At 49.3% G+C, this 15,357-nt stretch overlaps 1 protein-coding gene and 1 long non-coding RNA gene across 2 annotated transcripts in view; one reads left to right on the top strand and one right to left on the bottom strand.

The window, feature by feature from the left end:
* MTUS2 (microtubule associated scaffold protein 2) overlaps positions 1-9,014 on the top strand; it is a gene marked incomplete in the record, with an annotated part of 285,788 nt that extends 276,774 nt beyond the window's left edge. Inside the window, 3 exon segments of the mRNA XM_021378537.1 lie at positions 732-851; positions 3,940-4,037; positions 6,104-9,014. Coding sequence (XP_021234212.1) covers positions 732-851; positions 3,940-4,037; positions 6,104-6,317 — 432 coding nt within the window.
* On the bottom strand, positions 9,556-15,132 carry LOC110388845. Its single transcript, XR_002433005.1, has 2 exons — positions 11,198-15,132; positions 9,556-11,067 (listed from the first exon to the last, which is right to left on the bottom strand). It is a non-coding gene; the product is annotated as an uncharacterized LOC110388845 (long non-coding RNA).

The raw sequence follows: 15,357 nt of genomic DNA, 5'->3' as shown, positions 1-15,357 counted from the left end.
ATCCTGGGCTTATGTGGACAGACCTGTCACATCATTAAATATTTATTCAACTGCTGTCTACTGGGGCCAAGCTGTTAATTTACAGTGTGCAAGTGAACGCTTGCTGCAATTATTTATCTGAAATTAAAGAACCCTGAAATGAGCCTCTCTGAAGAGGGTTCTTTAATTTGGGTCATTTCAGCATGTTCACAGCACATCCCCATGAGCAGCTCTATCAACAAGGCAGAGGGGGACAGGGAATGGACATAATAGGGTGAGTGAGGGTCTCTGGAAGCTTTCAGGTGGGAAAACTCCTTAGGAAAGGAGCACAGGTGTCTGAAACTGGCTTGGCCATGGAAACGGGTAGCGTCAGTGCCTTCCATGCCTGCTGCAGTACTTAATTTACATAATGACAGGACAAATTCTGCTGTGTCACCGTGATGTCAATGCCCGTTACTCCAAGGCAGCTCACTAGAGTGAGTTACAGTCAAAGAAATGTAGAAAACCATGAATCAGCAGCATCCCATCCTTCTAACCATGAGGCTGCTCAAAAGAAAGGTACCAGTGGCTGTCCAGTTAAAAGGATGTGCCAGGAGAGAATATCAGGGTTCAGATCAGCTGGGGAGGCCCACCTCCATCTGCCTTTCGCAGCACTGGGAGTCCTAAACCATTGAGTAGTCTGAGGAAACTTTACCTAATGGCTGAAGATGCATTTATGGCTGACATAGACAAATTGCTGGTATATTTCCTAGATTATACAAGCTCCATATGTGCACTTAGAGAAAGATCTGAAGAGCTTAAGACATGTTCTGGACTTGAAGAACCATCAGATTCATGAACAGGACAGGAAGATTATGGAGCTAGAAAAACAAGTGAGTTGTCATTTTTTCTTTTGGAGGAGACATCACAGAGGTAGAAAAGTAAAAGTTTGGTTACAGCAGGTGTATTTTAAAAGAGTGAGAAAAAAATATCATGTTGGAAAAGACATAGTCAAGGAGGTTCATGAATGGCTATCTATCATGCTGTTCCACAGCCGAGCCCATAGCCTCTTCTACTATAACATCTCAGCTTTTCACTCAGAAATCAAGATCTTTTTGCACCCCTTCACCTATCCATGATACTTTGACTTCTCCCACACATCTCTTGGCCTGTATTGCTTTTATACATGGCTACTTGCTCAGCCTGCGTGTTAGATTGTGAGGTGAGGGGCATAGGAAGAATGGGGGAAGGGGAGCTTTGTGGTGCTCCAGGGCTTAATGTTGTACAGCAGCCTGCACTGTACTCCCCTGCAAGAGCCAGATGCCATTTAGGACTGGGAAGGGCAAGGTTGGGAAGGCTGAGCCATTTGTGTCCTGCTGCTGCTGGTGAATTAGCAATATTCAGCAAGCAGGCCCTAGTGAAACTCATACTAGGAGAACTCTCTCCAACCCTGAGGTAATGCTTTCCTGCAGCCTACGCTGTTTTCTCATCCTTTGTTTGTGGGTATCTCTGATGAAGAACTCTGGTTCACCATCATTTACACTTTTGTATTGGAAAGGGGATTCATTTTGAATGACCTACAGTGACAGTGAGCGTGTAGTATGGTGACAGGATGAGGCATTACCTCAGCTGGGGAGCTGGGACAGCTGGTTCAGCACAGCATTCAGCAAGATTTGTTTCCATTTACAGGGAAATTTGAGAACTCAGATGATTATTTTGCTGAACAGATGCTTGAATAAGTGGATGTGGCGAAAAATGTCTCTTTACAGCTGAGATTTGTTAACTTTGCTCCTTCCAATACACAGCTCCTGAAGCAGAGCCAGCATCTGAAAAGATGCACTGTAGAGTTATTTTGGAAAAAAAAACAAAAGTCAACACAGCTCCCAGTCATTTAGCTGCTTTTGCTAATTAACCACATACAGCACACAGCCCTGCTCCTGCCCTTTATCACTGTAAAACACTAGGGCTACAGTGATCCAAGAGCACAGCTGCTTTCTGTTTAAACATCTGCCTCTGTATGTGCAGGGAACACCTACAGGGCATCTCCAAGGGCTCTGAGAGATGGGTGCCTCATAGGAAGGAGGTGGGCATTTCAAACACAGGGTCACGTGGGTGACAGGGTCCTGAAAAGGCTGTGCCCTGTACAAAGCAGGGTTGGATAAGGCTGATGGCCTGCCAGAAGTAACTTGCCCATTTGGCAGTCCTAGCCACAGCAGAGGGTGTGGAACTAGGTGATTTTAAGGTCCCTTCCAACCTAATCCATTTTGTAATTCTCAGAGCATGTACTGTCAGGATTGTGAACCTTCCTGGAGGGTCCTGAGGCTCTCTCACTGCTCTGTATTTCACCTGAGATCAGCATAGACTGGAAAAGACACAGCAGGAGCCATGGGTGATGGCACAGGGCATGGTGGGGATGCCAGATTTGGTGGGCTGGGAGGCACGGCTGAAGCCAGGCAGGGAGCTGGGACATGCAGAGGACATGAGGGAACACTTGGTTCCTTGCCTACTGGAAATGAGGACATTAGGAGAAGGGTGATAGAGGGTGAAGGTTGCACTCAAGAGGAAAGGAGATGCAGTTCTCCTGTGCTTTGTGTTGGCACAGCTACTACTTATTAAAATCATTGAGGTTAGGGGAGAAGTGAAGGTGCCTGTGATAGTGATTCCTCTCTCAAAGCATTTCAAAATGGGGCCAGAATCTGCTCTAACAAAGCGTCAAAACGTACTGTGGTGGGCTGGAGTATCTGCAAATCAGCAGCATCCTTTACAGTTACCTGCATAGGTTGGAAATCACTGCTTAAAACTGATGCCTCCACCATAAAGTGTGAGTTATTGCTAACCCGAGTGCACAGTACTTTGATTTTTTCTAAAAGATTGGGAAATTCAATAAACCAAGCTCACACAGAGATAAGGTTCCCCTGCGATATCTTGTTTTCTTCCGAAAGTGTTGAATTCAGCGATATTCAAACTGCTGGGAAAAAGCAAGAACTAAGGCGATAAAGTACATCAGATTCAAAACCTGAGAAAAAATAGAACATCTGAGGCTGTGGTGCTTGCCTCTAACTGTATTTGTAGTGTAATACACTGCTGGTGACACCTTCCAACTCTGTCCTTGGACTGTCCTGATTAAAAACTGCTTGTGCTTGGGGTGGGATCCATTTCACTTAATTGGAGCTGCCACTGTCAGCAGCAGAGAAACATGTCTCCAAAGGGCACCACAGGGGATTATGTTTTATTTGTGCTGGCCAAGACTAGGACCCTCCTGCTCCTCAGTTAGAAAAAAGGGCTATTTCAGTTCTGCCTCCCCGCGATGCTGTGTTCAGTTACCTCAAGTACTGTGCTCGGTTTTGGGCCCCTTGAGAAAGACATGGAGGCCCTGGAGCGTGTTCTGATGAGAGCAATGGAGCTGTGAAGGGTCTGGAGCACAAGTCTGATGGGGAGCAGCTGAGGGAACTGGGATTGTTCAGTCTGGAGAAGAAGAGGAGGGGGTCGGCCTCTTCTCCCTACCTAGCAGCGATAGGATGAAAGGAATGGCCTCAAGTTGCATTAGAGGAGGTCCAGGTTGGAAAAATTTCTTCTTCACAAGAGTGGTCAGGCGCTGGAATGGGCTGCCCAGGGAGGTGGTGGAGTCACTGTCCCTGGAGGAGTTCAGGAACTGTGGAGATGTAGCAGAGAGGGCCATGGTCAGTGGGCACGGTGGGGTTGAGCTGACAGTTGGACTGGATGATCTTAGTGCCCTAGTAGTCTTTTCCAGCCTTAACACTTCTGTGATTCTATGGTTCTATGAAGTTAGCCCTGCTGATAGCCACACCTCCAGAATGAATGGGGTGAGTCACTCCTCTAAGCCTCAGTTGCAGTCAAGATGATCACCTCCATCCATCTTCAGATTTTAGAAGTTGCTCTGGGGCCAAATAAAGAACAAATCTTCTTGGAGTAGGTTTCAGGATTTCTTCAGACTAAAAAAATAACCTTATTTTGTTGCAGGCTGAGAAAAACTTAATCCTGGAAGAAAAGATCACTATGCTCCAACAGCAGAATGAAGAACTCAGAGCCAGGATTGAGCAGAACACTGTCAGAACAAGGTTTGCCGAGATACTTATACTCTATCTGAGCTTGCATAGAGGCTGCAAATTTTAACTGCCAAAGGCTGGCACTTATTTCAGAAGGAGAAGAATTAAGTATATTTCCTCTTGAAAGTGTATGGTTGTCCTGCTCTGCCTGTTTTACTAACAACTTTTATATCAGGGTTTGTTTACTTTAACATGAGGAAGGTCACATATCTACAAGAAATTATTTTCATGATTTTGACATGCTGCTGAGACCTAAATTGCCAATTGCTTCTGATCCCAATGTCAGTGCCACAAAACCTGTTGGTCAGAAGGTAGTGAGGGTAAGAAAAGCAGGGGTTTCACAGCTACAGCCCAACATCGCTGCTGTCACCCAAGCAGGATTACCTTTGGTTTTGTTGTTGTTTGCAGTAACAACCTGACTGGAGTGGCAAGGTTCCTTGTCCGTAGAGGCATTTGCTTTTGGGCTGGTGAGCAATTTTTTTTTTCCTCAGCAAATGCTGGTTAGAAAAGGCTGTAGTGGGGCTTTGGGTATAATTTTTTATGGCCTGTCTTGTTGGGCACTGTTAAAAAAAAAAAGTAATTCCCTGTGTAGCAAAGCTTTCCTATGGAGTTATTTCTCCAGGGTGTGCTCCCTGCAGACTTTCTCACGCTGTTTGGACTGTGAGCTCACACCACAGCTGTTTCTCTAATGGGATCATGAACAGGATCTTTCTCCTCTACTGGGCAAGCAGCTTTCCAAAATCTTCTACCAGCCCGTGTCTTTTAATCCTCTGACTCTGCAAATGCTGCTTTGTGGTTCGAAATTGACAGAGGCAGGGGAGAGGAGCAGACATACATGCACAATCACCTAAGCTCCATTGCTGTAGAAAACTTGGCCAAAGCAGCAGAAATCCTCAGCTGCCAGAACCCTGGAAATACGTGATGGGTGGCTGTGTTTGTGTGTCAGGTTTTATTTCTAAAAACCCTTCAGTTACCTGGTAATCAGGCCGGGTACATGCCCTGAGCCCCCCTGCTGGATTGCCCCGGGACCTGGCTCTTGCCCAAGCACAGTGGGGATGCAGAAACCAGGTGATGCTCCCAGAACGTGGCCTAATTAGGCCACATCCATCAGGTCCCACCATCTGCCTGGACTGCCCCATTTCTTTTTGCACAGCCGCCTGGCTAGAGGCAAACAGACTCACTGAGGTTTCGTGCCCATAGATTGCTCCATCCCACCCTTGAAGCAGCCAGCGTGCTATAGGGGGGGTTCCCTGGTGCTGCAGCCAGGAATGGAGGGTCAGGATGGTCAGGACCCAAAGTCTCACAGGTATTTATGGAGCAGAGCATCATCTGAACAAGGGAGCAGAGAGAGCACAGACTCCTTTCCCCTTGCACGCTGCAGCAGCTGGGTGGGTGGAAGAGGCAGGGGTGCAGTTGCACTCACCTCTCTGCTTGTGCTCTGCCACCTCACAGTTGCTGTTCCTCATGGCCCAGATTTGGTGGCAGGGTTGAGAAGCAAAGGTGAGAGTTACAGCTGCCACTGGGGTTGACACCAGAGTTGTGTCCTTGATTACACAGAAGAATGCCTAAAACCCAGGATTCCGCCTTCTCCACTGCTCTGGAGAAAATGGAGCAGCTCGACAAGCACCTCTGGGTGATGCTGTGCCTCTGGGAAAAGGTGGTTGGGAAGCACAGGTGTCTACTGACCCGGGGCCCTGAGCTCCTCCCCAGGGGTGGGTTTGAAACCTCTGAGGCTAAGGGGCACCAGTGAACAGAGTCTGCAAACAGAGCCCACAGCACCGTGCTGGGCATCTGCATCCCCCTTGTGCTGAATGGGGGGAGATGATGCTCCAAGAAGTTTCACTGCTCTCGGGGCTGAAACCAACCCAGCCATGAGCAGATAGTGATGAGAAGAGGATGCCTGAAGCCTCTGGAGGTACCCACCTCCCCAAGCCAAGTACCTGGACAGCTGTGTCCCAGCTGCAGCCTAGGGACAAGGCGGGGTGGTGTGGAGGGAGGTGGGTGGCCTCCTGATGCACTGCATCTTGTGTTTCCGTGCCTCCTCCATCCTGGGGAGCGGGTCTGGTGTCCCTCCCCAGGCAACTGTCAGAGGAGAACGCCAATCTCCAAGAATCTGTCGAGAAAGAAGTGGAGGAGAAGAAGCGGCTGAGCAGGACAAACGAGGAGCTGCTCTGGAAGCTGCAGGGAGGAGACGCCGTCAGCCCCACCAAGGCCCCCCCAGCATCATCCGCATCGTTTTGTCGCTCATCAGGGAACACCTCGCCAGCCAAAGCCAGAAACATGCGGCGGTGATCCATCACAACCCGCCGCCTCGGGCACGTTTCCAGCTGCTGAACCTCACACCCAAGGAATTACCACCATCAGCAGGTGCCAGGGCTCGTGGCTGCAAGCACGCTCCGTGGCTGCATAGCTTCACATTAGGCAGGGCTCTTCGAGAGGCCCCAGATAGGAACTCGTTGTTTTGACACGTTCGTTAGGGTAGCAGAAAGGATAGTGACAAGTTAGGATAGCAGAAAGGTAGGATTTAGGTTTAGCTTAGTATGGTAATGATTTCACTACGGTTAGAGTCAGCTGTTGGAAAAGGCTTTATCTTAGGTTCACTGGGATGAACAGCTGCTGCAGTACTTCAGGTTAGTCTCACATAGAGTTCCGGTTGTGAATATCTCTGTATATGTGTCTGTGTTTATATACATGTACGTACTGTACCTTTATACCTATATATAGACGCACACACATATGTATGTAGTTGAGGACGTTCTGGATTGCATTTTTTATATTCTTGGATACTGCTAAGTGCTGATCTATTTTCATTACAGTCAGCGGTTTTCTAACTTGTGCCTAAGACTCGTATCAAAAGGAAACGCATTTCTGTTGCGCCTCCCAGGAACATTTATACCCGAACTAGAAGGAAGTCCCACAGAAATAGAAGCGCCTTCCAAGTGACCACCAAGTGGTACAACCCTTAACACGAACACCAGCGACTTTGTCATTCGGAGACAGTACTGCCTTGAGAACATCACCTTTGCATTGAGCACCAGATGAGAAACGCAAAAACCGTTCACTGCTTTTAGCTCTTAGCGTTGATGTTGTAAGTTAGTGGGGATAAGATAGAGATGAGAAACTCTATAGAGTTTTAGTGAGTTTGATAGAGGTTACTGGGTAATGTGTTTCAATTTTAGACTCTTTAGTTCCTAGATTGCTTTTCTCTTGCTTCCCCTTGACCTGGTTTGGAAACAGTCGAAACCTCTGGGTGTAGGGTCCTGTTCAGGCTGATTTGTTTCAAGTCCCGTGAGCAAGGAGGAGAAAACCAACCCTTTGTGTTCGGACCTTTGCTGGCCCAGCGTTAGGCTGAGCTGGTGGGCGCCTGCTGGAACATGGGGAACGATACAGAGGGCTGCATGGGCGCAGGTGAGGTCAGAACGTTCCCTTCCATACCTACCCACGTCTCACACTGCTACATTTTACCTAGTGTTGCAATGTGTGTGTGGGAGCAGTGCCCCGGCTTTGCTGGAACACTCTCAGCAACACTCTGCAGCTCAGACACAGATTTGGTCACCGCCAGTGTGTCCATGGCCCCTCTGCAACGCTATAAAAATAATAGTGATTTGGGTTTTTTTTTCTCCTTTTTCTGAGAAATTCATTTTTTGTAGCAGCTTTGCATGATGCTGTGATGCTGAGTGACTGGAGCATCTTGTTAGCACCTTACCACAGCAGCTGCTGTTTGAAACATATTGCTAGATGGTAGTGTGTCCAGCAAGTACAGCCAGGAAATAGAACAGGTACACACACAAAGGCCCTCCTCACCAACACAGCGTAACCACTCTCAGACTTGCCGCATGCACAGAAAGCTGCAATAGCTCCTGCAGTGTCGTGCTTCACTCTGCTAATGCAGTTCTGATGGGATGAGATGACACAGCCAGAGTTGTTACCAAGACCTGATCTCAACTTCCCCACGCTGAACACACCAGAGCATATTCTCAGCCTGGAATGGGCTGGCCAAACCCGGCTTTCTTCATTTCTTCATTGTTTTCCTCTATTTCTGGTGCTTTCCTACTCCCATTTTTGAATTAAATTCATATTCAATAATTGCTTCCAGCAGTGAATTGGGAGTGGGGCTTCAATGGTGGGAAAACCAGAACTGGCCCTAATTCTGCCATCACTCGGTGTCATTGGCAGCCCCTTTCCCATGGAGTTGTTGGCTCCCGGTCCTGCCTGTCACTGAATGCTTCCTTGGCGCTACCTCCCAATCACTAGCAAAGCTCAGAGCCCGGTGGGGAGGTGCCCTGGTCCAGCCAGCATTCCCTAGGGGGATGTCACAGGTACCTCCTGAGCCCAGAAACAGGGACTTCCATCCCCCCCCAAATTTTTCCTTTTTCTTGCTCTTCCTTCTCCTCATCTGCGGGGAGGGGTCAGGCTGGTCATGCCACATGGAGAAGGAGGAAGCACTTGCCACAGACACCCATCATGGGCTGACCCCAGTGCTGGCTCCTCTGCTCACTGACATTGGCACACATCTCCCTTGGGGACAGGGCACACGCAGGTGCCTGGCCCACCCCAGAGGGACTGGAGCGGGGAGGGGGGCAGAGCAGAGGGCCACTCGCCCCTCGTCCCTCAGGCAGCGGCTTGGAATTATCAGATGTTTGCAGATTGAGCACTGGGCCCTTAGTGCATCCCGCTGCAGGGCTCTGGGGGCGGCACAGTGGCAAAGGCTGCTGGTGGTAATGGGGAAGGGGGGGGCAGGGCAGGAGAGCTGATGCTAAGAGGTGCAAATCGGGTATGTTCTGTCTCTGCACTGATCGCTTGTGTCCCATGGACACGCCGAGGAGCCCCTGTACAGTTCCCACGCAGCAGGAGTCCCATGGTCCGGTTCACTCTGTGGCTAATGAGTACAGGAAGAGTTTGTATTATTTTGGTTCTGATGTACAGATAAGTGTAATATATTCCTGATAATAAATACACGCGCCAGCACACAGCGTGGGTGCATAAAAACTGGGGTGTCCCGCCGTGTTTTCTGCATGTCTGCACACACAGACCCTGGCATGAATGAACATCAAAGCCAAATCCCATTGCAGTATGGTAAGGACTGGGGCCTCCTGGCAGGGAGCTGCTTAGTGGGGTTATCACAGCTCACGTGCTGTACATTAGCTCCAGATCCCATGGATCTCGGCATAACCCTGCAGCAACACCGCGCTGCTCTGGGCGAGGGCACTTCTCAGGTGTCTGGCCTGGGGCACCTTTACCCCCCGGGCACTTTGGGGGCACAGGGACACTGAGCTGGGGCTCCTCCTGGGGTCCCCCCGATGCAGCGGGGGGTGGGAGCACAGTGCCCTGTTTGGGGTCACAGCACTGCCCTGCGGGCTTATCCCAACACTGGAAATCCCCCACGTGTGCTTGGTGCACAGCCCTTATTTCCTGTAGCAAACCAACGTGGCAGCACCAGGGGCTGCACCCCAGGGCAGTGCTCTCCTGTGCAGCCGGGGACAGCCTGCAGGCACTGCAAAGAGCTGGAGGACGGAGGCAGGCTGGAAAATGAGAGCAAACAACAGGCAGCGTTTATTCGAGTACTGAGAAAAATGCTTTAATGCTGTACCACTTAATGAGAAGTGAACTGCCAAAAGCTTCATTTGGTGGAGAGGTATTTACAGTGGCACCAGGATAAAAACGAGCTGTGCGCACACACGGGGGCAAGGTTCACATTTCAAAACGTAAGGCTTTAAGCGCCGCACGGACATGGGAAAAAGAAATCAAACCGCAAACCGAAACCAGGATAAAAAAGATAAAAAATAGATCTCGCAGAACAAGCATCAAAACGATTTAACGCGCCTGTAGGAAATTCTGAGAAACCATTAGGAAAATAGACCATCAACAGAAAGGTATATACATTCTGCTTAATAATTAAAAAATAAAAACTATACAGACTCTTCCATGGCTTCAGTCCATAAGGTCGCTTTGCTGCCGACGGCCGTGCTTGCCATCGCTCCGCGTGCCGGCAGCTGAGGGCATGGCTCAGCCCGGGGGCAAATTCCCTGAGAACATCCCAGGAGGTGCTGCCCTCCGCACCTTGCCGGGGTGGGGGCTGAGACACACAGAGGAAACGGTCCCATGAGCAGGGACGAGGCAGAGATGCAGGCGTGCGGGGCGGCCTTCTGCTATGGGACCCAGCGCCGCTGCCATCACTTGGGCAGGTGATGACAAAACTCATTTGTGGGTGGTTTTCTGGGGGTGGACATTCTTCTGCTAGGAGGAATTTGAGAGATCCCGGTGGAACTGATTAAAACAGCACCACTAAAGAGCCAGTCTTACAAAATGTAATGCCCCCTAACACTGCTTTGTCTCTGAGTCAACAGGAATGGAGGGAGCCCATAGCACTGCCCACTGCCGCAGGGGTTTGGTTTTGCCTGGGGGGAACAATGGTTAGGCGCCCATGTTCACAGTGTCCCCTTGCAAAACTTGCCCCTACGCAGCCCTGAGGCTCAGAGCTCTGCTCTCTGTCCCGCAGCCAGGGCTGGCTGACCCCCATGCAGCCACGCAAGAGGATGGTGAACTGCACCCCAAGGGATGAGCAAAATAGGAAACGAAGCCAGAACCCACCCAGCAATGATTTTCAGCAACCAAACAATGACGTTTGTAAGGAAATACGCAAAAGCTAGTCACGATTCTGTGATTTTTACACCCAATTGCCTTTGTGGTGAGAAAGGCGCTGCTCTAACAGCAGTTTGCCTCTGAGAAAGGCGGCCTGGCCACGTGCTGGTGGCTCCTCTCCAGCGAGCTCCTCTCCAGGTTGGCCAAGCCAAGGCTGCCCTTTGGGCAGAGTCATCACACTGACACAAAAGGGTCTGCTCCGGCTCCGAGCAAAGGCAGCAATTCTCTATTCCCACCCCTCCTTCCAGCAAAATGCATCTGTACAAAATATTCTTATATCAATAAAACAAAATAATTGCTGAAGTATTTACGAAGACAAGCTTGGTGGAGGAGAGGCATCTTGTTCACAATAGCAAGGTGATAGCAGCAGTTGCACGTCCCCAAAGCTACCTGGAGTGATCTATGGGACACGCAGACGTCAGCAGGGATGCAGAGACCAAAAAAATTAAATGAAAATTAAAATAATAATAATAAAAAAAAAATCACCCATTTGAAAACATCACCCCAGAAACAGGCAGCCAAATTTCTACCTTTCAGTTTGCAAATCCAAGCGAGGCAGGGATGCAGCAGTGAGGGCAGGGCAGGAGCAGGCAGCAGTGACCAAGTCGTTGCATCCCCACGCACAGCCTGCATGGGGGCTTCCCCCAGGGCTGGCACAGGCCATGGCACATTGGAACACTGGAACACAAAGCGTGGCAAAACAGAAGGATTTTCCTATGAAACCTTCTCGGAGAAAAGGAAACGGCAGGAAAATGAGCCCGATCCAGACTTTCCCTTTCTCTTAAGTGCTGACACTATACGCCACAAAAGCTGAAATAAAGTTATGGAATATAAATACCAGAACAGATCCCTAAGAAGACAACAAAAATAAGTTAACATTTATAAAATAAAAAAAAAAAAAACATACAGCAAGAAGTCTGCATATTTTTAGATAATTTTCTTTGGAAACATACTTCCATCAGAATTCAGCCTCATATAGTCAATGCTGAATGTCTAAAATTGCTCAGAGTTGGTACCCAACGCAGAGAAAAAATTCCTTACATTTTTGGTACAATGGGAAACTCCCACACCCTCTGAGTTTCCATTTTCCATCTTTTCCCCCTCCTACTGCATCCTCAGTGCTTTCCAGGAGGTTGTGGCACACGTTGAGTTTTTTCCCTGTGTTTAAAACAAAATAGATCTCAACCTCTCGGGTTTTAATTCTGATACCCCCTCTCTCCCTGCTTGAGTAAGACTTCATATGTGTGCAAGGAGAGAAGGACTGGCAGATAGTCAAGGCTACCTGCCAGCATGAAAGCACCCTGAAAATACAGCCAGACACCAATATATGGAGCATGTTCCCTCCATCCAGCTCCAGCCCTGGGAAAAGCCTCCCAGTATGACAGAAGGCCAAGACTGAAACACTTAGCAGGCAGAAAAGCTGTGCTGGAAACCTGAAAGACATGACCCACTACAGTATGACCGAGGGAGATGGTCTGGTTCCCCTTTCTGCTGCACCAGGTTTCCTCTGAGTCACTGGCTAAGCTGGAGCTTGTTCCTTGGTCCCCACCAGTACGATGGGGACAGGTGCCCTTCCCCTCAGCAGCAGGAGCTGTGATGGCCAACAGATCAACAGCCTCAGGTGTTGGAGGCAGCAGCGTGGAGGACACCTGAGGCAGCAGCAACACAGCTTAGGAGAGTGGATTTCTGCAGTATCCGCTCGGGATCTGCTTTTCAGTACATTTAAATAAAAGCACTGCATGGGCACGACCCACCTTTCTGATGCTTCCACAAGCCCTTTTTTAGGGCAGTGAATTTGGCTGGGGAGATATATGAGAGTATTTTTTAAAATTGCCTTACGGCAAAGTCAAGGCCACATCTATGTTGCCGACTCAACACAGACCCTGGCCTCACCTCTGACCTTCAGAGAATCACAGAATGGTTTGGGGTGGGTAGAGACATCTTGCACAAGACCCGGTTGCTCAAAGCCCCATCCAACCTGACTCCCAACACCTTCAAAGATGGAGAATTCCTATGGCCTGGGAGATGCAGTGCAGGCAGCACAAGTATCCCCGGCCCCACAGCAGCACGTGCTTGAGCGAGAACACACGCTGCTGCACTGGCTGGGTGGGCAGCGTGCAGAGCAGGGGCTCAGCACTTTTACAACCCTGCTCAGGCTCATGTTAAGCAGCTCAGCAGCCTGCTTCCAGAGTGTCACAAGGTAAACTCTCAGCAAGCCAACCCCTAGTGAGCAGCTGTGCTACCCCCTGCTCTGATGGGACCACTGGGAAGGATGTGACCCCACAACATCCTCATGCCCGACCAGACGAGGCAGAAACGCAAGTGCTGCTCACAAACGAAGTTCAAGCTTTCGAGACTCTTCCCGTGTTTCTCCTGCCAGGGACACAAACATGCTTCACTCTGATACCACACCCACCTCTCACAGCCAAACGCTTTGCTCATTTCACATAGCCCACACTGGGGCAGCTCCTCTGACTTCCGACCGACCTCATTTTCAGAGCTGGGCTCAAGAGCACTTCTGCCACCCCACTGCTTCAGCCCCACTGCTGGTCAGCTCTGACGTGAAGAGGTAGAAGGCTCTTTGGAGACACCAGTGCTATTAAAGACATTCAAGTACTTGCACCAGACATTTCTATGACTAAACCCCAAATCCCTCCTCTGAGCCTAAAGTTAGCAGAAGCATCCATTTGTATTATCTGCACACTGCCAAATGACCATTCAACCAACAAGCAGCGACCATAAACCTCCCAACATTTCACAGCAGCGGTGTGTTTTAAAGTATACGAATACCGAGTTAAAAGTTAAATGCAATAAAAACTATGAAACCCGATGCTCTGAAGAACATAAACCTTGCAGGTGCTTTCTTAACAAGGTGAAAGCTCATGTTTGCCGAGAGCCTTTTCTTTGTACATTCATAGGTGGTACAGCTCACATCAGGTGAAGGAAGGGCCTGGTCTAAGCGTGACAACAGCACTGCAGATCTGCTCTGTGTATATCAGGTAGAGTATCTGTGGGGAGCTCATTCCCAGGGCTACCGAAAGGAGGACCTCTGTGAGGCCTGGTTTCATAGCAGCATTTCAGGTTAACTGGCACACTGAAGCAGTTTTCTTTTTACACACTGACAAACAAACAAACAAAAAAACAACAAGAAAACAGGAGGGAGGAGGGAGAGTGCATGGCCCCAGACCAGCTGATAGCATTGCTGGGAGCAGCCAGCGGGGCAGATTTTTTTCCTTGTGATCCCTTTTAACTGCACTACTAAGCAAACTGCAAGCTGCAGCAACAGGCCTGGGAATTCCCACACTGTGCTTCTTTCTTCCTGCAGTACTGATTAACCAGATGCAACACTTCAGGAGCCCCATGGCACAGCTGCCTTCGCTGCAGCGGTCCCCAGTTGCCCATGAGCTACACACGTGGTCATTTGCAGCTGTCTGGGGCAGTGTCCGTGCTTCTCTCCACGTCTGCTTCCACACTGTGCCATATTCCGTAGGAAAAGTAGATGATAAAGCCTGCAGGAACCAAGAGAGAGAGCAAAGTTAGCTCTGTAAGGGGACAGACACCACTGCTCACACCTACAGGCACAGGTCGCAGATACAGGTCACAGCCCTCCTGACACCTAGCATCTTGGCAGATCGCATCACTGCCCATCTTAGAAAAGAAATCAAGGTTTAACTCAGGTTATAAAATCAGCAGTTGGAACAAAAAACAAATGAAAAAGTGCCAACACAAAGACTGCTCCTCTGCACACCCTGCTTGTGCTGGCTCACAGCCATCCTACTGCTTTCTTTTAAAATGGATTCCTCACATGGTGACACAGATCTCTCCCTCTTCAGCTTGTTTTGATGTCCAGTGACATCTTAAAAGAAGGTACAGAGAGGACTTTTCATATTAAGGAAACAAAAATGCTCTGGCACTCCAGGTGGTTTACACAGCAGGGTTCCAATTTTGGATGAATTTCTGTCTGGCACTGCACAAGGCAGAGCTGGTTTAGCCCTGGGATTTCCTGAGGCCAGGACTACCTGGCAAAGTGCTAACACTCATAGGTAAACTGGAATGAAAAAGGGAATGAGGAAACAAGAAAAGTGAGATCTGGGCAAAAAATAAGCTATCTAGAGCATGGCTTTTCCCTTGATCAGGTTCAGAGCAAGTGGGCAGCTGCTTCAAGCAGCCCTTGTTGATTCATAGAATCATAGAATCACCAAGGCTGGAAAAGACCTCTAACATCACCCAGTCCAACTGTCCACCTACCACCAATACTGCCCACTGCCCACGTCCCTCAGTGCCACATCTCCACGTTCGTTGAACACCTCCAGGGACAGTGACTTCACCACCTCCCTGGTCGGCCTGTTCCAATGCACTGCTACTATTTCTGAGAAGTAATTTTTCCTAACATCCAACCTGAACCTCCCCTGGCACAACTTGAGGCTGTTCCCTCTCGTCCTATTGCTGTTACCTGGGAGAAGAGGCCGACCCCCACCTCATCACACCCTCCCTTCAGGCAGCTGTAGAGAATGATAAGGTCTCCCTGAGCCTCCTCTTCTCCACACTGAAGAATCCCAATTCATTTCTGTCTTTGACCCTCCAAGTCTCCTACCACTACAGGAAGAAGCTACAAAGGAGTATCCTGGTAAAGCTCTTGAGAGATGACCATAAATTGATCAGGCAATCACAATCCCAGGCCACACACTGC

The sequence above is a fragment of the Numida meleagris genome, chromosome 1 (assembly GCF_002078875.1).
Source record: "Numida meleagris isolate 19003 breed g44 Domestic line chromosome 1, NumMel1.0, whole genome shotgun sequence".
Taxonomy (NCBI): domain Eukaryota; kingdom Metazoa; phylum Chordata; class Aves; order Galliformes; family Numididae; genus Numida; species Numida meleagris.
Note: the sequence above shows the minus strand (reverse complement) of the source record. Positions and strands in the feature narration are given on the sequence as shown.